The sequence below is a fragment of the Melospiza melodia genome, chromosome 8 (assembly GCF_035770615.1).
Source record: "Melospiza melodia melodia isolate bMelMel2 chromosome 8, bMelMel2.pri, whole genome shotgun sequence".
Classification (NCBI taxonomy): Eukaryota; Metazoa; Chordata; class Aves; order Passeriformes; family Passerellidae; genus Melospiza; species Melospiza melodia.
In genome coordinates, this window is record NC_086201.1 from 11,096,800 (window position 1) to 11,117,220 (window position 20,421).

Consider the following 20,421-nt stretch of genomic DNA (forward strand, 5'->3'; position numbering starts at 1 on the left):
AGAGACACTCACAGACTACAGGTCTGGGGTGATCTCTAAAGGATCCTTGGTCTCTATCCCACCACCAAGGATATGTGGGGATGGGAGGCTGATATGCATCTAAACCATTCATGACAGCTAAGTGGAGAAAACACCTCCTTTACCAAGCAGGTGCCACTCTTCCTGACACAAGGATGCCAGTTTGGGTAGCAGCATGGTCCAAAGAGCTCTCAGGTATCATAGAACTACAAAAGGGTCAAATGTACCCCAAAGTAAAGGTTTATTTAGCTATTGGATTCAGCCAGCAACAGAAATAATAGAAAAAAAATGACATAATAACCTAACCTGAACTTGGTAATTGAAGGACTTCTGTTTCTTGTCTGGTTACAGGAGAATAAAGAAGACTGTAAATCTAGTCTACTTTTCATAATACTTGCTTCAATAAAAAAATATGAGAAATTACTTTTATCTTCAGACTCTGTACCTGATTTCAAACCTTTGTTCTGTATAAATCCTTCTACATCATCTAGCATGTAAGGGGTTTCCTGCAATGCTAAAAAAGTAGGCACAACAGGACAGAAGGTGTATACTCTGCCAGACACACACCCCTGAGGCTACTGCTGCTAACAGTCTCCAGCCTCCCAGCAGATCCAGCCCTAGGTTGTATCCTACAGTTAAAATCACAAACCTGCACTGCTGACAACACTGTCTGTTGCTAAGGAAATTATCGCCATGCCATAAAGTTTCAGCATTTTGACTACACTGCAGGTTAGAAGCAGGAACTGAAACTGAGCTGCAGAGGACAAAACCTCAGAAATATCTATGATCCTTGGCAAATGTGGGGGGAAAAAAAAATTTAAAAATCTGAGAAAAGATTTATGTTTCCATGCAATTATAGGAATGATGCTCTTTGACACTGCTTTTCTTCAAACTAGTAGCATTTGAAAGCTGCCAGCAAAGGGTACAGCACCTACCAGCTGCCCAAAATAGGCCAGGCTTTTCAATGATAAAAATGCATCGAACACATTAGCTAAACATGTAAGTTCATGGCTATCAGGACAGCAGTGGGTGGAGAGTAGAAGGATTTATGTATAATGCTGAGACAAACTTGAAGCATTTTGAAAACGAGATAGATAAACAAATTTCCAAACTGGGCATTACTTTAAATACAGATGATTTAACACCTACTGTGATGTACAGGACCTAATGCTCAAGGGCAAGGCTCAGGTTGTTAAAAATTCTAAATTACAGAATCTGCATTGACAAAAATGGAAGGAGCAAATTCCTAAGATGCACCAATTTTGCTTTAACAAATCAGCAGAAGAAAAAAAAATGAAAAAAAATCCACCCCAAAACTAACAGCTTCTTGAGAGGTGGTTAAGGGAGAGAGCTGCTTGCTTGGCAAATCACAGTTCTGACACTGAAATATATCAACTTGTCAGCTTTGACAAGAATCATTACTTAATTTTCCTAATTACAACTTTCAGCAGATTACAGTCAGACTCGTCATTGATTCAACTCTACACAGATAAATGCTGAATAGGCCTAGGAGGGAGAGTCATCCATCAGAAGTGACAAATCACCTCCTCCCTCCCTTTCTGTATGCAAACCCTCCCATCTGAACTGTGCATCGCCCAAGTTAGAAAGACATATTTGGAGACAGACTATTGGTATTTCTTAAATTTACTAAATGCTACAAAATACAGGTATTCAACAAGGTTTGAAATCAATTTTGAAGCAGTTAAAGGGACTGCCTGCATTTCCTGAAAGTAAACTCAGACAGCATATTAAATAAATTAATCTACCATAAAGACTGAGATTTGCATGTTGACATAGAGTTTGCAGATTCTCTCTCAGTAAAGTTAAGTGAGCTTCAAAGCCCTACTATTGAAATGCTGCAAGTATACTAGAGATTAACTCATGATGAAAAATGGCAGTCTACCTGCTTCAACATGCAACCTATGGCATCTGTGTCATTTGCAGCAGTTGATTTTAAACATCTACTCTCTTACAGAGAGAACATTGTATCTGAGCCTGGCTAATCAAAAGCAACTCTTTTTAGAGGAAATCAGGGCATGAACTTTGTTTGGCTAGATGAAGTCCTTTGGCCTGCATCTGGAGTGGATGGGAGAGAAGCACTTGTTTCTTTTCCCTAGGTCAGGAGTTTTTCCCTCTCCCTGTTGCAGTTGCTAGGCAGCCTGCAAAACGTCAGGATGTGAAACCTCACATTTCTTTATGCATTGTGTACTCTGATGAAGCACAGCAAGTGAAAACAAGAGAGTTTCAAAAAGAAAATAAGAGAGTCTTAAAAAGATCACTCTCTCCATCCACAGCACCATGATGATGCAACAATTGCAGATATCTGCACATGGAATCTAAAGAGTGGACACAGAGAAGCCAGGACAACGCTCAGATATCCCAAAGCAAGAGGGGAACATGTGATTGGTTTTAATCACATAATAAACTCACTGCTCAGGGACCTCCTAAAAGACTTTTTCTCCCTCCCACCATCCCTCTTCCTAAAGTGGACCTCAATGAATGAGAAACATCAGCCTTTTGGAAGGGCAATCCTATTCTTGCTGTTCCACTCCCTGTATCATCAGCTTTCATGATGGTCAGAGACAGCTGTGTCTGGATTTACAAAAAGCAAACACACCCATACTGTAGCCCATAGGATACAGCAGAAAATAGTTAGGCTATGCAGGAATCCAGCAACCTGCCCAAAATGGGCCCAGAATAATTTCTCTGTGAGGGAACAAAATGTTATTGTGGGTAGGCTGCCTGTGCTACATTCCCTATATCCCTTTGGGAAACAATATGCCCAAAAGTGTTAATGGAAGGAGACAGAAAATTTCTTCAATGCTTTCCAAATGTGCTGCAATGAGGTTCTTCCCCCTCATACCATGCAGCTGAATTCACCAGAGCTGTCTTTAAAAGCAGCATACAGGAAGCCATTGTCAGGAACAAGAATCTGACTTTCAAATTCAGGTATATGCATGTGGAGTTCTCAATCCCCAGCAACCACTAAGATGGTATGAATTATTGCTTTACTAGAAACACATTATAACCCCAAAAGGAATTTTCCATTTCAAGTTTCTGAAAGATGAGAGAGAAAACAAGTTCTGTTCTTAAGAGGATAAACTAAATGACAATCACAGTTGAAGAAATGGAGAAGGACCTGTAATTATTCTTACCTTGCCATTGCTATGCCAACAACACAACCTCCAACTATAGACCAAAATCCAATCCAGCCTGCATCCACCTGACAGGGAAAAAAAAACAAAACAGAACATAGAGAAATGTGTTAAAGCTCAGAAAATAAGATGGTGTTACTTTCAAAACAAGTGTTGGGCAGGAGCTCCAAACTGCTAACAAGAGCTCTCTACAATATTCTGAAGTGCAAGGCTTTTTCTGGGAAAGGAAATAAATTCACCACAAGAAAGTAAGACTAAGTAGTCTATGCCCTAAATGTGACCTCTCTTTATGGAATCTGACTAATGTCCTCTGTTTTTTTATAATACTCTATCAAAAGCTTAGAAATCATCTTCTCCCCACTTCATCTTTTCTACCATGCATAGATTATTTTCTTTCACTAGAGACGCAGCAGCCAACAATACTCCCATTTTTTACCTACTTCTTCCTTTTTGTTAAAAGGCATGTACAGTTCTGAAAACACTCACCACTGATGGAGAGTCAGCAGGGAGAGTTTTGACACTTTGGGATGCCAAAGGTACAGTTCATTTTGTTTAAAATTTCAGGGAGTAAAGCAGTCCATACGTATTAACAGCATGTTAAACATAAAAATCTGATAAAACTGCATGCTAGTGCAAAATAAAAACATGCCACTTACAAAACAGCTGCTGATTATCAGTCAGGAGATACTTACCTGGCTTACATGAATGGGTGTTAATATCAAATCCAGAACACCAGACCAGCCAGAGAAAACACCCAGTGGTATGGCATAGGCCAAAGCAATCATCAAGAATCGGAAATTGCTGGGAAGATAAAACGTGGCCATTAGCCTCAGCTTATATTACAAATTGCACCAAGATTAGCCAGGAGAGTAAATCACAGCCTAGAATCTATATTCTGCCCATCAAAAAAATCAGAAAAGGTCTGAAGCAGGAGTGAGCCAGGGAAAACAAGAAAGGAATCCAGCCATGCCGCTGAATTCCTAGTGGCTGATATGTTACCACCTTAGCACTGATAATAGAAAAAGCCAGTCTCTCCACACTGTTCAAAGATTTTTGTAACATGCTGGGCTCATATGTTTCTCATTTCTGCAAGCAATTCTTCCATGCATTGACATGGGCAACCTACTTAGCCTAAATGTATGTTAGGAATAATAAGCACTAATTTAAAAGATTAAAAGCTTATTTCAAAAATAAAATCAGAGATTCATCCCTCTTGAACTGCACTTAAAAGATCAAAAAAATCCCAAGCCTGTTTTAATTCTCTTTATTTTGGTGAAACGCAAGGAAAGCTCTGGAAATGAGGCAGATACAGTTGCAAGAGTGGAAAGAGAGTGGAAGAGTGGAAAATTTTGACAATTTGAACTGGCAAAAACAAGAGACAGCTATAATACTCTACTCTAAATAGTCAACATATTTGCTCCCCCCCCCCCAATTATTCAACCTTTAGTATTCAGTGAAGGTGAAACAGTCAAAGCTGTATCATCATCTTCAATGTATAGAGCTAAACAGGAATTTAATCAACAATTTCCCCCATTCACCATAACTGAAAGCAAATGTGAAGTCCTTGCTAAGAGAAATCCAAGTTTTCCTCAAAAATGTCTCAAATGGGAAAGAAAATATACTTTGGAATCTGAAACAGTGATATTTTAAACTGAAGAGATTTTACGGTGATTCCAAGGTCAGTTATCCCATGGGGTATCTGTGTAACCTGAAACATGGCTCCCTCTGGTCAAAACAATTTACATAAAATTGATCCTGATCAGTACCAGTTCCTTGGCAAGCAGTGGCAATTTGATAGCACACAGTTACAAAAGCCAAGAGGGAGGGAGAGATTCAATTACACTCCAAAACATTTGTAAGTCTGCAGCTTACGCTGTTTTACTCCCCTAGATGCTCCACACACAACACAAGCAGCCAGTGCTTTTTGCACTGTTCTTTTTCACACATCCTCTTCTTGAACAACACATTCCCATCCCATGAACATATCCTCTGCTTTCAATGCCATTTGTGTCAGATTTATCTTTCAATGCAAAGAAAAACAACACTCAAACTTTCAGCTCTTCTATACATTAGTTATATTTCTCTGAATGCTACTGTCTTCCTAACAACTTTCCTCCTTTTTTAAGAATGCCATACTCTTATCCTAGTCTATCTTGTATCACCTTGGTATTTGATGCTATTTAATACTATCCATGTGAAAGCCATTTCAACATTTGTCAAATAAAATAAAAGGGAATTTTGCATGGACCTTATAGAGCCATATTGTGGATTGCTAAGAGGAAACAAGTCTGAATGCAGTATTCTGAAATAACACTTGGCTGAATATTAAAAATCTTTGGCTAGCTGGACCTCAACTTCATTAATGAGCTACTTTTGAGGGAGAATTTTGTCCTTTACTTGAGCAGTGTTTTCTGTGGTGTATTTGTTTTCTGTCACTCAAGCAACCAGACAGCCTGTGATGTGGGATAGCTGCTCTGTGCCACATCCAACCCCGAGTACCAATCCTACAGTAACAGCTCTGTATGATGACAATCTCCAGGGACAGAGCCTGCTCCCCTGCCTGGTCTCCACAACAAGGAAGGTGACCAGGAGAAAGGGAGCCTGGCAGTGACAGAGATACTGATCACCAGGTGTCATTCTGCCCCCTTGCCCAGCAATACCTCTGTGCTGCCTAAAGTCATTCCAAACACACATCTTCAGTAGCAGCTCCACTTCTCATGGCTCCAGTCACTTGTGCACAGCTTTGGCAATTTTGCAATTGCTCCACTGAAAGTAGAAAAATGTGCTGTCTGTCACACCATCAGCTGTTGAACCCACACTGTTTTCCATCCTATCAGCAATGACAGGATATCAGAATTAGCCTCCCTGTTAAACCATTCTGCTGGGATATGAATTGATTTTTTATTCTGTTTTTTTCAGAAACCGAACGCCACCAGAATCCGTAAGACAGCTGGTTCAGAGGGGAGCCCCATCAAAGTCAGTCATCTTTTTCAGAGTAACTTTGACAGTGCCTATTAACATCAGGCACATTCTGAGCAGCTTCCATTACTGGATGGTGTTGTTGATGAAAGTGTCATTAAAGCAATAATGATGCATAAAATCCCTGATACAAAATTTCAAAATTGCTTACATAGTCCCTAGAAAATATAAAAGCCATGTAACTGGCTAAAAGTATCTTATTACTTCAAATCAAAAATCACAACACATTGCAGGTTTTAAGACTTATCAACCATTTACTTGTATTAGAATTTTTTTCCACTGAAGTTTGTGGAATATCCTGAACTGGGGAAATAAAAACAAGTCATATTTGCTTCACCCAAGAAACTGAGATAGGGCACCGCACATTTTCTAATGGAAATTCAAACTTACACTTGTCACAGTGTGTGATAGACTGTTAAAAGATTTGGGCTTAGCTCCCAAACCATGACCAATCTGTTGTCTCCCACTGCAGACTGAGAGAGTTGGTATCAGGAGATAATGAGACATCAACTAATTGTAACAATCTGTCAGAAGGAGGAACCCTCCAAATCAGAAGGAAGACTCAAGTTCCTAAGAAAGTCCCCCAAAAAGGGCCCACAGGGGATGGCTGACCTCTGCTGATGGTGTAATAACTCTGCAAGAAGCAGCTCACGTAGAAGACTGCCAAAGGACCTGAAGGCATGAGAGAGTGTGGGAGTTGCAAGGATGTTATAGATCCCCTTGGCGTCCAAGGAGAAAAGGTCAGTGACTTCAATGTTGCTTTATTTTGAAGTAATAAAACTGTAGCTTGGTGGAGAAGACAGAGAAATGATGAACATCTCAATTCTCATGCTTGTATCTGGTGCATTGCTGGGTCAGCCCACCAGCTCGCACACATCCTGAATGCCTTACACACAGTTCTCACACCAAAGGGTAATTCTACAATAAAAGGAAATCATGATTTCCTGGTACTCATCTGCTGGTTACCTTCAATCTACACCACCAAGTCTCTTTTAAAGAAAGGCTCTCTAAGCCAAGATGAAGCCTAGATTAGGCAGGCAACAGAGTGTAGAAGCCTAACGAACCAGATGATGGATTCCTCCTGAAGCATGGCAGATACTATTTTCTTTTATAAAACTCCCTTGCATGACAGATTGTTACTGAACAGCTCCCCAAGATAAGTGGGCTTAATGATGAACTGTTGATTGTTTCATGTGCAGAGGAATGAAGAAGTGCCTTTGATAAAGGGTAGCATGGAAGAATGCAAGACCCGAGGGAAGAGAGATATAATTATCTACCTGTCCACATTTTAAAAAAGCCCTCTTTGTTCTTGGAGACACTGTAAACTATAGTCATCACTGAAAAGCCAAGTTTGTTTTCTGAAGTTTCACTGGTTATTGTTAACAGTAAGCCAGCTTTGCCGTTTACATCCTGACCTTACCAGTATCTCAGGTCCACTGTTTACAACACTTTAAACACAAAATCTAATGGTTATAAAACTCCCAAATGGAGCACTGTCAACTAAAATTTTATATTTCACCTGCAAAGCCAGTTGCTGTTTGGATTTCTGTTCAACAGCAACATTTTTACAACACAGCCCTCAGGCAGGGTCTAACAGCACATCAGCCTGGGTGCAGAACAGCACTATTGTGTGTGATAAGTGTCCTTAAGAGAACTGCTATTTTTTAATACCCTGAATAGGTCACTTAGCAGACTAACCACCCAGCTGTACTCACACCTCCTGAGTGCCAGCCTGCTCCAGGATGAACACACAGGATTAAGCATCCTGCCAACTATTTACTCCCCCAAACAAAAAAAAAAAAAAGCCTCCAAAAACAGAACAAAACCCAGTGACAAGGGATGAGTTGTTTTCACTGGCTCTAAATACAATTATTGAAAGGCCCACAATAGGCCTGCAGTAACTAAATGTCTAAAGCTGCACAATTATTGAGCTTCAAGCAACCCTTTATATGCAGATTCAGCTCCTACATCACTCAACAAACAATTACAGCAAGAGTCAGAAGCTTCCCAGTGAAGTCAGTCATACTCTGTACCAGGGGAGCAGCTCTTCTTTGCCCCAGAAGTTCCTCTGTGCAGTATCATCTACAGGGCATGGCCTTCACAATTATACACCCTTAATATTACAGTTGCTTTAGCTACTCCTCACAGATCATATTTACATTACACAAGACACTGTACAAACACTGGGGGAAGTGGGACTGTGTCTTACCAAAAGAACCCAAGAGGGAGAAGCTGCAATAATGTCTCTTTCTTTATAACCTCTCTTTTTATTTAATCTAAAACTTCAAAGCAAGCTAGCTCACCTTTGAGCCTATCCAGAAACACACCTGAAAACATTTTTCCTATTCCCACTTAATATTTTAACGTACAATTAATGAGATTTAATAGATCATATAACAGTTTTAGATAATTCATTCATTGCTTCTATGGTTGAATGAAAGCAGCTGAATAATCCTTCAGAAGACAAGTAAACCCCAAATTCATTCCAATATAATAAGCACAGAAAAAAACGACTTAGAAGTTAGTTTTGCCCAGTGTTATTCACTGTTTTCTCACTGCTCACTTTTAACAACCTTGTATAACCTGATGTAACAGAAGCATTGCATAAGAAAAGCCATGCTAACAGGATGACTAAAGCACTGCTGGTGCTGAAGGACTGGCATGAAGAGTGGAGATACACACAATGGTTTAAAATTTAATGTCTGCTCTTTAGCAGTTAGCATCCTTTTATGTCTTGACATTAATATTTAATTTTATTTTGTTTAAAAGTACTACAAACTGACTTGTTTGCTCAATGAGAAGATTAAAGCACACTTGTTTTTATTTACTTAGGCACTGATCTGCTTTGAAGTGGAAACCCAATGAGGTCCTACCTTAAGAGTCTGCAAAAACTTCTCCTGTAGCTGAGGCGCTGGCTCGCTGCAGCCACGCTGGGGGGGAACGGAGGGCGCGAGGGGAAGTAGGCCAACGCTGCAGAAAATATCAGGGAAACCATTCCAAATTCTAAACAGGAGGGCAAAGAAAAACAAAACCAAGAACAGATGTTAGCATTGAAAGACTTATTTCACTGCAGTGCTGTTATCAGCCCGCTTCTGAGACATAAATCCCATCACAAGTGCTTGACTGCTCCTGACAACAGAATTCCGTAACTTCAGGGAGGAATTTCTTTCTCCTTCTCCAAACAAGACTTCAAATTGAGATGGAGAATCAGTGAGACTGGCAGTCCATTCCAGTGATAGGTGCTGCAGAGAACAAGGCTCACACACAGAGAACTCAGTGAAGCAAAGGGAAAGCTTTTGCTTTTTCTCTTCAGAGAGAACTGCAATATGAGGGTTTGGCCACGTTTCCTTTCGATGAAGTAGCTCAGTGCAGGTAACAGCATGCTAGAGACTTGAAACAGATGGGACTGGGGAAGCCCCAGGGCATGCAATAACAATTATTCATTGCACAAGATGATGAAGGCAAACAAAAGGTCAAGCAAGGCAGCAGTTCCAACACAAACAGTACTACATGGCAACAGAATATAAAGAGCAAAGTGCAGAAGCAGCCATGGCTCATGAATAGAAAAAGTGCAGGTAAGAGGGGGAAAAAGAAAGAATACAGCTGTTTGTGGATGCTCTGCTTGTTTAGCAGCAGGAATTCAAAATCTTTGAAAAATTTCATAGCAGAAGTTTGAACCTGAGCTTGAGAAGTGATGAGCACTTCATAGAAAACAGTAAGTCCCATGAGCAGACATTCTGAAGAGAAACAACTCTACCCACAGTCAGTCTAATTAATTTGTTTTACAGGCCTTTTACAATATATATCATGTTCTCCACAGTCCTCAATCCCAGTATTTCTCCTATTGCCTTTGAAAACAAGATTCTTTGCTGATAGAGAGAAAAATGTATAGCTGAAGTGTGTTATCTTAAAAGAACTTGTGATCTTATAACAAAGGAGTGTTCACTGACAGCACAAATAAATTCCAGCAGAGCTGGATACTCAATTGCCTTAATTTTCTTTTTTTTCTTCTCTTTTTTAATAAATCAATATGAACATGGCACTTTGCCAGGTCTTCTGCTAAACTAGAAGAAAATAAATTCAGGAAACTGAAAAGTAAATAACACTCAGAGTCTAAATAGATCAGCTGAAGATGGAGAAGGGAAATGAATGCTTCTATTTGGCATATGGGAAAAAAGGCATATCGGGAGTGTGACAATGCCATTTTTCATCATCAAATACTAAAGGACTCATTTTGAATTACTTGGTGTCTCTTTTCCTGCTCTGGTGTAACTGCATGTTTCAAGGGCCAAGGGCACTTAAACTTGATCTTACTCCTCTGCTCTTCAGAAAACAGATTAATTTCCATCTTTGTGCACATTGTCTTGGACACCATGATCACTGAATAAAGACCTGGCAGTAACTGATCACCCCAGACCTAAGAAAGGGATGAGATGCTCTTTCACTACAGGATGATTCTACACAGCTCTTCAGTAAAAGCTGTTTATCTCCCCACCTCCTGCCTCTAGTTTACATACAGGTTTATAGACATATATATTACACACATTTTAATCACATATTAAAGGAAGATTTAAGATTGCAGATAGGTATAGCCAATCAAGAATGTGATCACACAATCCCATCAATTTTGTCCAAGGTACTAAAGTGCCCTTCTCATACTGCAAGGGGAAAGGCCAAGTTTTATTCTGCAGAATCACAGAAATATTTAAATCACAGAAATATTTCATAACAGGTGCCCATCTGGGGTCTCATCTGTGCACTGCCTCAAGATTTCTACCAGTCAAATTACTGTAGTAGGAGCAGTACAGTAACCTTTTTTTTTTCTTTTTTTGTCTTTTTTTTTTTTTTTTTTTAATTACTAAGTTCAGGATGCTGTCCTTGCAGTAGCTTCTTGCAACTCTTTAATGTTTCCCAGTGTTATACTTTTCAGGCTAACAAATTTGCCTAGATAGCTCTGCTCCATGCCTAAATGAAAAGTAACAAATTCACAGTGGAAACAAAAGCATCTCCCTCTGTTGAAGAATATGAGTTTTTAGTGCCATCTTAGCTTTGTATACAATACTTACACCTGTAACAAAAGTCCAGGTACTGCCAAACACATCTAATGTATTGAAATCCTTCCTCAATAAGAAACCTACACCCTTATTGCCATAATTTAATTTACTAGATTAGAGAAAGAGGAATACAATCTAAAACTTTTCCTGGGCAGGTAAGTAATGAGCGAAAGTAAGCAAAATTAAGAAGGTAAGAAATAGGTCAATGCTGAGAACGAGGGAGCTGCAGTCACAAGAGAGAGGCTCTTCTTTAGAAGCTGCCAGCTTCTCAAAAGTGCAATGAATGCTCTCAAACAAGGCAAAGCACATTAAATGGGGCAACTCATAAATTAGTGTGCAGAGACACAGATATGTACACATCTGTGTACTTGTTGAGGAGTGAAACTGGAATGCTTCACAAAAGCTGGGTATCACACCACAGTGACTTGTGATGTGAGAGATGCCTGCATCTCAGCCTAGGAAGCAGGCACCATGATGCTTGTGTAAAAAAAAAAAAAAAAACAAAAAACAAAGAAAGAAAGGAAAAAAAAAAAAGAGGTTCAAGACTCCTTGATAACAAAGTATTTTTCCTTCAGACAAGCTACTCATAGCACAAAAACCTCTTCAATTCCAGAAACTCTCCTCCCCACCTTGTTCTGTGGGAATATTCCAGGGTGCATGAGGGCCCCTTACACACACACCCTTTTTTTTTTTTTTTTTAAACAAATAATAATTTTACATTGATATTTAGCAAAGTACAAAGCTAAAGGCTCTGGCTGCAGTCTGGAATAATTCATTCCTTACATGATCCAGGTAATACAATTCAATCCTGATCTGCTACACCCATACTACTTGAGCTGTGAACCAGAATGTGCAGCAACATGGACAACATAGAAAGAGGCTGTGGCAATTCAGCTGAGCTGAGTCCATGTTTGAGCTAAAGGAACAGCAATTTATTAAAACACAGAAGAGACTGGAGTTAACAGAGCAATTTCAGAATGGGTTTATAAGCAATTGCTTCGTAATCATGTTTGAGCTTAAGTCCTTGGAAAATCTGCACACTGTTGGCACACTACTGATCCCAAGTCAACAATTCACATCGTTGCTGTCTTTTAAAAGACATCATCTAATTTTTGGAGGCTGCTTATTTAATGCTAGCTCACACAAAAGCAACATGCTCATTAGAAATGCAGAGTGCTTACCCTGTGAAACTGGCTTTCCCATAGTATCTGAAAGAACAAGTCATACCAAACCTGACCACACTGGCTGAAGAAGTGGGGAAGTGGGACATTTCTGTCCAGCAATTCTTGCTCTTCTACATTCTGCAAAATCTTTGCTTCTAATCTGTGACATCAATCTGAGCCTAGTTTTCTGCACAGCTGTTTAAAGGGACAAATAGTACCCTACCACACCTACCAGGTATTTTTTTGTCCCACAGGTGAACAGAGCTGTCTGTTCGCTGTTACCCACCACAGAGCAGCTGTCCTTCCACCTCTGGACCCCATGTGACACAAGAGAGCACAGGGAAGCAGTCAGAGGAACCTTGTGCCTTCAGCTCTCCAGGGAAACAGGGCTGAGACAGAACAAATCCCATGAGGGATCCAAAGCAAACTCCTCTTTGACAGTTTTTAGCAATTTTAAACCTCTTGGAGGTTTTCCATCATTACTGTGATTCACTGCAGGCCAGCAATGTTCACAAAGCAGCTCTCTGTCATTGTCTGAACAGCTACAGGGTTTGCAGCTCCTGAAAATACACATCCCATAGGACACAAACACCAGCACAAAGAAACTATCTCTGTTCAAAGCACGTTCAAATACTAAGTGAGAAATACAGCTGCCCCACAAAACACAATTCCTAGGAAGCTGAAGAGCTGCTGCAGAATCATTGCCTGCTGGGACCAGTGATCCCAAACAGGTCTACAAAGGTGTTCCCACATCCTTGCCAGCTCAAAAAAGTAGAAAGAGTCCTGCTGAGGTGTGAGGCAGGCAAGACCTGAACCTTGGTGGCAACATCCGTCCCTGTTTCTGAGGAAAATGCTTAGGAAAACCTCCCAAAAGAGAACAGAAGAGAATGTGAATCTGATGCACTGCTGAAGGCAACATTTCTACTGCTACCAGACTCTAAACAGTGGTTACAAGCACAGCAGGTAATTCCTTAGGCAGATGAATTCTTTCCTCTCCCTGTAAAATCTGCAGAGGGAGAGCTACAGCACTTCTCTAATTGCTATGGTTTTCCTCCCCTTATATAGGGCTCCTCAGGACAAAACCTGACTTGCTTTCGTTTTTCCTTCTTTCACATCAGACATTTTCATCTGCCAGGAGATTTTCAGAGCCTAACACCATATTTACTTGTGAAAAAGGCTTAGCTAAACCTGAATTTCCTTGTTGTTCCATTTGAGTCCAATAAAAAGTAGCTTACTCAAAAATACTTGCTGAACTCATGATCCAAATTCTATTACACTTTCTTTAAAACAAACATTAAAGTGGCCCTCGCCCAACAGGAATATTAACTTGACAAATTTCCATAAGGATAACGTCCAGGAATAAGTGATCACAAACAGCTAACTCAATCCACTAAACTTCCACATAAACTACACAGTATATATATGTTAGGACTTCTGGAACACTTAGGACTAACTCCTGGCTGGATTTCAGAGGATGCAATTATAAGAGGGGAAAACCCCTATCAGATGCAACTCTTAAATGCTGTACCAAATTATATTCACTAAAAATTAGAATGCAGACACTTTAGCCACTTAACCAATTCTATTTCCTTAAAGTTTGCTGCTAATTTTTTTGAGTGACAGGAAGAGGCATAGAAACCATTGTAATAAAAAGAGCAAGGATAAAAAACCCAAGTTTTATCAGGTGAATTTTATATCAGTGATTTTTTCCACTAAACTGTTGTCACTTCATTGAAATTGCTCACCAGTAAGAATTACGTGGTTTTAGCTAAAACCAAAATCTATCATGTTTTAATTTCAATGTTTCTGATTCTGTGGATTCTGAAATACTAATTATCTAATCACATTTGAAAGGCACATGCAGGTCATAAATTAAGGCTCAGTTAATGCAGAACAGAATTTCATGCTAAAAGACTATTGAATTTCCATCCTTACAGAAACAGTAGTAGAAACCCAACTTGTCATGGAAACAAATTTTTAATGAAAATTCAATAAGCAAAAACCAGTTTTGAAGCTCAGGGAAACTCCAAGAAGACATTTCTCCCAAGTTCAGCCGATGCAAACAACCGAACTACTTCTTTTCAAGTCAGTCTGTACAAAAGGCTATTTAAAAAATGAATCCTCCTGATTAAATTTTCTTCCCCCAGGCACAGACTAGATCCTGTGCAAACCAGCCACTAGAGGGTAGTGAATCTCAAGCACCAACACACAGGAGAGCACGAACACGTTGCGTTTAGTCTCACCTGCGTAGAGCACGGCCTCGATGCGGTCCTTGATGTGCTGGGTGTTGGAGGGCGCTCCCAGCTGGGCCGTCCCGTTGGGCGGCGGCACCACCAGCGGCCCCACCAGGAAGGCGGCGGCCGAGCCCAGGTAGTTGAGCAGCGAGGCGATGGCCGTGGCCGTGGCGCGCTCGTCCGGGGAGAACCAGGTGGTGGAAAGGAAGGGAGCGGCGTTCATCACCGTGGGGCCCGCCAGCCCGTTCAGCAGCTGCCCGCCGTGGATCAGCCTGCGAGACACAACACACGGCGCTGGGAACCGCTCGCTGGGGTTTGGGAATTAAACAGGCTCGTGAGGTACTGTGGAAAACGCCAATCACTAGTTTTAAAAAATTTAAAAGTTTAATTGTCGGGATATTTAGCTTGTCAGAGTGACCCCGAGAAAAGTTCCAAAGTTTCTTTTCCCAGCCCGGCTCTTGAAGAAGGAGTCGGAGCTCTTCATTTCTTGGTCTCAAGGTTGTTTATTGTATCTTATCTTTTATCTTTCTCCTGTCCTGCCGAGGTCCATCCAGCAAGACAGTTCCAGGCACTCTGCCTGCCCCTGGGGCAGTGTTATGTCTTTATACTAAAAACTACGTATACAATGTTTTCAATTACTTTCCAATACCTACTAAACTATGGTTTAGTGAGCTTCTGCTCTAAACCAATCTGTAAGTGCCAACATCACAGCAGAAGATGGAGGCCAAGAAGAAGAAAAAGGAGAAAGGCTGGACACACCCAGTTCTCTCCATCTTGCCCCCTGAACCCCCATACCAAAAATCCCAAAATCTACTTTTCCACCCTGTGATAACTTCACTATTATTCTACCTAAACTGTTGTGGCTTGCTGATCTTCATGTAAGGTTGGTAATTTGCTCCACGGGTCATAATCAAAACCACAGGAATTTTGGGCTCTGTGCCAGGGTCTCTGAGACCCCTAGCAGGGGTCTTGGCTGCTCAGGACAGCCAGAGGGATGTTCTGGGTTCCAACATTTAATAGTAATAAAATGGTTATAAAAATAGTAATACGATTAGAGTAATAACAGTTTGGACAATTTGGACTAGGACAATATGAGACAATAGAAACAAAGAGTTACAGACGTCTGGGTACCTTCTTCTGGGCAGCAAAAGCCTGGAAAAGGACATCCATTAACAGAGGATTAACCTTTAAAAACAATAGTCTGTGGCATATTCATACATCTCACACATGATGCATAAATTCCATTTAAACACAGGATTCTGTCTGGTCAGTGTCAGCTTCTTCCTCTGAATCCTAACGGCATCATCAGGGCTGAGAGAGGCAGGAAGAAGTTCATTTCTTCTGATAACAGAGCAATAAATTCTTTTTCTCTGAAAGATTTAGGTGTCCTGTGGTAACTAGCTCACTGCAAGTCCTTTCTTTAAAAAAAGTATCTTACATAGCATAGTTTCTATTTTAACATTATAACCTAAAATTATATTTAACACACTACTTAAGAAAATTAATACAGCATAACTTTCTAACAAAACACATATAATATTCATTTTAATATTTGAGAAAAACCAATCATAAAATACGCATTTTTCACAGGTACCTAGTGCTGGAAATGGAGCTGCTGCACAAAGAAATGAAAGGCCTGTGCAAAAGAAGGATATTCTATCCACCAAAAGAAGCCAAATTAGATTGATTTAAAGAATCCAGAGCTACTCTGATCTCATTACCTCATATAAAAGGAGAAGCAAATGTTCTCTTCAAAGCAGAAAAGGAAAAGGGAATAAAAGGAACTTTCTTTGCAGCAAAAAGATATCATGACAGGATATAAAAGTAGAAAAGGTGCAGTAGCAGAAAAGCTTTAAATTATAAACATTGTAAACCTGACCCTCCTGCCTGCATAAATCCCAGCGGAAGATTTAAATTAGTTATGGCAAATCCAAAATTGAAACACTTCAGCAAAATACTCTGCATATTTTTTCACTGCATTATTTATTTTTATTTACACACTCAGATGAGCTCTATGTGCCTACAGATGAGAAGGCTGGGCTGTTAGGGTTTCCAAGAGAGTCATCTTCTGCAGCAATCTGGCCATTCTCAACACACTGCTGAAACAGCCAAGTAAACCCAGATTTTTCTCATTTTTCACACTCACTGGGATTTAACAGATAAGGCTGGTGACAGAACAGAGATAGTACTTCCAAGCAGTGAAGTCTCTGCAAAGTTTGGCTTAATAGCAGTACAATGAACAAATACAAAAAGGACTTTTTGAAGGCTCTCCTACCTGCAGAATTCAGTCAGAAATCTTCCACTTTGACTTTTTCAAAAAGTAATCAGCCATAGAATGCAAAACTATTTCAGAACTTATATAAAAACTTCATGCCTAGAAAACAGCTAGAGAGTCACATGAGCTATTGCAACTCTCCAAAGTAAATCTATTCATTGTGCAATAAAGTGGTGGCAGATGATATTTTCAAATGGGTGGTGTTTTTTTAACCATAGCAGGAACTCAGTGTTATTGCTGCAAGACTTGAGTTGTGAGACATAAAAAGCTCCGGCTTGAAAATGGGGAAACATAAGCCAGCATTTACGCAGGGTTTCAAGCCACAAATGGCTGAATAATATACAGTATGGCAGGAGTTTTTAAAGCACACAAAGGAACACAATATGCAAAAGAAATGCCTACAGACTCTTTATAGAATTAACAAGATCGATTGCAGTAGAAAGGAGTAGATGCTACTGATTCTCAGTGGATTGGAAATTAAATTTTTAAACAAAATTTATAAAAAACATCCAAAAAAAGAAGCATTATTATATATCATCTAAAGGAAACTCTTTCTGAGCTGGGACAGAAATAATATCCACTCTTAGTTACAAGCAATTCACTGTTTTTGGAGATTTTTTAATGCTCACACAGAAATGACAAATTTCATTACTAGTGTTGATAATGTGATTCAGATGGACACCACCAAGGCATGGTCAGGCCTTGTCAATGCTTGTTAAACTCTCACACAATGCTAATCCAAAATGAAATGGTTTTAAATAAAGAAAAAGTACTATATAAACAATGCTCTGGTATTTTTCTGGAGGACATATTACATCAATACCCCATGGTTACTCTCCAGTATGTTTGGGACAAACCAAGGTATCCTTGTGCACTTTGGTATTTTCATTCTACTTATCTCACTGTAGTTATTCTCAAACTTTAAAATGTTCCAGGCTATTTGCAGAGCTACAGCACATCCCCAGAAACAACTGCATTTCAGTAGCAAATAAGGTAACTACTGCAACATATAATGATTTTATTTTAGTATTTCCTCCTGTTCCAAAGTGAATTTAATGCTTAAATTATGTTCTTGTTACTGTATGTTTGAAAAACTGTGTCACCACAAAATAACCTTCATAGCTTTAGGTGTACTACCACTTCTGTTCACTGACACCACTCTGGTGTTATTGTTTTAAGCCAAATATGCCTCCTCTGTAGTCATCCTAAAGGCAAATAAAACTCAGTAAAATCAGAAAAGAGTACAATAGTTTTGCAGAATCTGTAGGCACTTCATCTGACAGAAGAAGAAAAGTTTTGTAAAAAAACCTCTAAATAAACCATCAGACAAAAGCCCCAGTTGATATATTTTGAAGATTACACACACATATTCCTACCATGTACTTCAGATTTAGATTATGTCTATCAAACTCCATCATCTGAATAAAGCTCTATAACCAATCTTATACTCAAAGGGAGCAATAAATGTTAATTTTACTTTGCAGATCCCAAGGGATAAAGTAGCAACTTAATCCAGTATTTAAATTCTATATTAGCCTTTTGTCTTTGTTGTTTTGGATTTGTTGTTTTGGTTTTTTTTCAGAGGGTGAGCCAATTTTGCCTCTCTCAAAGTGTCTTCTGTGGGTGTTTTCCTGGCTGCTCTCTCTCCTTGTCCTGGCTGGTGTGGTCTGTTCACAGATTTGCATTTTTGGCATTTACCAAGCCTGACATTATCATTCAGGGCAGAGCATCTCTTATCTTCATATTGTTTAATTTCTCAAGTCCAACATATTTGAGTTAATAAACACTTATTTTCAGACTAAATTGCCATCAATATACAGACTACTACCTCAAATATCTCTGCATATAATAACAGCTTAAACCCTATTTTATCTCTTTTTCAATACTGACTTGAATTAAGCTACTTTTTCCTGAGAAAAAGATTATTTGCATGGTTCTTCTGCACATCCTTAACTCATTTCCCCAGAGAGGCAGGGATGAGAGATTCCAAATGCAATTCAGAGCATTTACTAAGCTGCTGCTCTGGGAGATGTATGTAGCAGCTGCTCCACCTGACAGAGCAATATGAACATAACAGTATTGGTGGCTTTTTGCTGTTTGTTACAACATCTTATCAGCACTGCACTAGATTTTGGTCTCACAGCCTGTGAGTCTATTCTCATACACCATCAGTGCTAAAAACTGCCCCAAGAGCAAGAGAGGTTTGTTTCTGTTATCCCCTGATTTTCTTCTTGTTTCTGCTACTGGAAAGGTGCAAAGAGGAGCTGCCTTTTCCCCATCACTATTCCAATTTCATACTGCACAAGTTTTCTCTTTCCTGAGGAAAGAGATGAAAAGATAACTTTAGCTCAGGATCTTACCCAGATGGAAAAACATTTCTCAGTCTCATTGCACTATAAAATGTAATATTCATCTGTTATTTTTCCCAGTGCTGTTTTCAGATGTGTTATTTATCCAATCATAATTTAATTATTTTCATGTATCAAAAAGTAGAAAGCTATTGAGGTCAAATGACAGGAAATAACATGAGCAGAAGGCTTTTTAATCATAATCATGAAAGAGAAAATTGGAAAAAAGTTACACCAGAAATTCATTCTCGACTTACAAAATAATTGATGACTGTAGCTTAAAGCAAAATTGAGGAAATAAACATCTATCTAAAATATTTTGTTTCTAACGTCTCAGTGACCAGGTCAGCACTCATTTTGATATGTCAAGGTTTTTAACATCTGACCTCCCTGCTAATGAATTGATGTGCTCTGCCAAACTTGTAATTTGCAATTGAACGTGAGCCCTTTATGAGCCCTTATAAAGAAAAAAATAATAATTTGAGGAATTATGGTAAATGGTAGTGTGAAATATCACATGGCAGAACATCAGAGTAATGAGTAACTTACATATTTACATTATGTATCTATCTAAGAAAATACACATATGGACACACCACACACTTCTACACAAAATAAAGATCACTTCTGTTCCTAAACTGGCCTCTGAATTGCAAAAATATAGTACAAGGGACAGTTCAAATATAGCAATAGAAATTAGAGAAGAAAAACTCTTACTGTACTATACTGTCACCTCTTTCCCAATTTTTTTTATCAAGTCACATTATAAATAACTTTAATTATGCACTTTTCACCACTTCCCTGAGAAGATTTGATACTTGTAGCAAGAACTGACCTGGCTGTACCTGTTTTACTCACTTCTTGCAGTGACTGTTAAAATATCCTAACAGGCAGCAACAAAGAAAACCATGAAAGGCTATAAATGCTGGAATTACAATATACCTGAGCAAACTGGGTATGAAAAAAGTGAGATTACACTGGAAAAAGGTTCTAGTGACTGATGATAATACCATACAGTTAAGATGGGAAAGCACTTCCATTTAGAGTCGGCTTTATTTTTCTTTTTCTCCTTGTACAAGTTGAAACTTTGCATGCATGGTCACAGTCACATCAGGTACTGGATTTGTTAAGCTGTTTAAAAGCTGTGTGTTACATAAGTGGTTTTTCTAGGTAAAAAATCCAGACATGTAGGGTT

General features: G+C 39.3%; 1 protein-coding gene across 1 annotated transcript in view; it reads right to left on the reverse strand.

The window, feature by feature from the left end:
* Positions 1–20,421, reverse strand: part of SLC49A4 (solute carrier family 49 member 4) — a 66,275-nt gene that overhangs the window by 17,353 nt on the left and 28,501 nt on the right. The window contains exons 3-6 of the mRNA XM_063161770.1: positions 14,613–14,875; positions 9,026–9,155; positions 3,866–3,974; positions 3,174–3,241 (exon numbers count right to left, since the gene is read on the reverse strand). Coding sequence (XP_063017840.1) covers positions 3,174–3,241; positions 3,866–3,974; positions 9,026–9,155; positions 14,613–14,875 — 570 coding nt within the window. The remainder of the gene's footprint in view (positions 1–3,173; positions 3,242–3,865; positions 3,975–9,025; positions 9,156–14,612; positions 14,876–20,421) is intronic.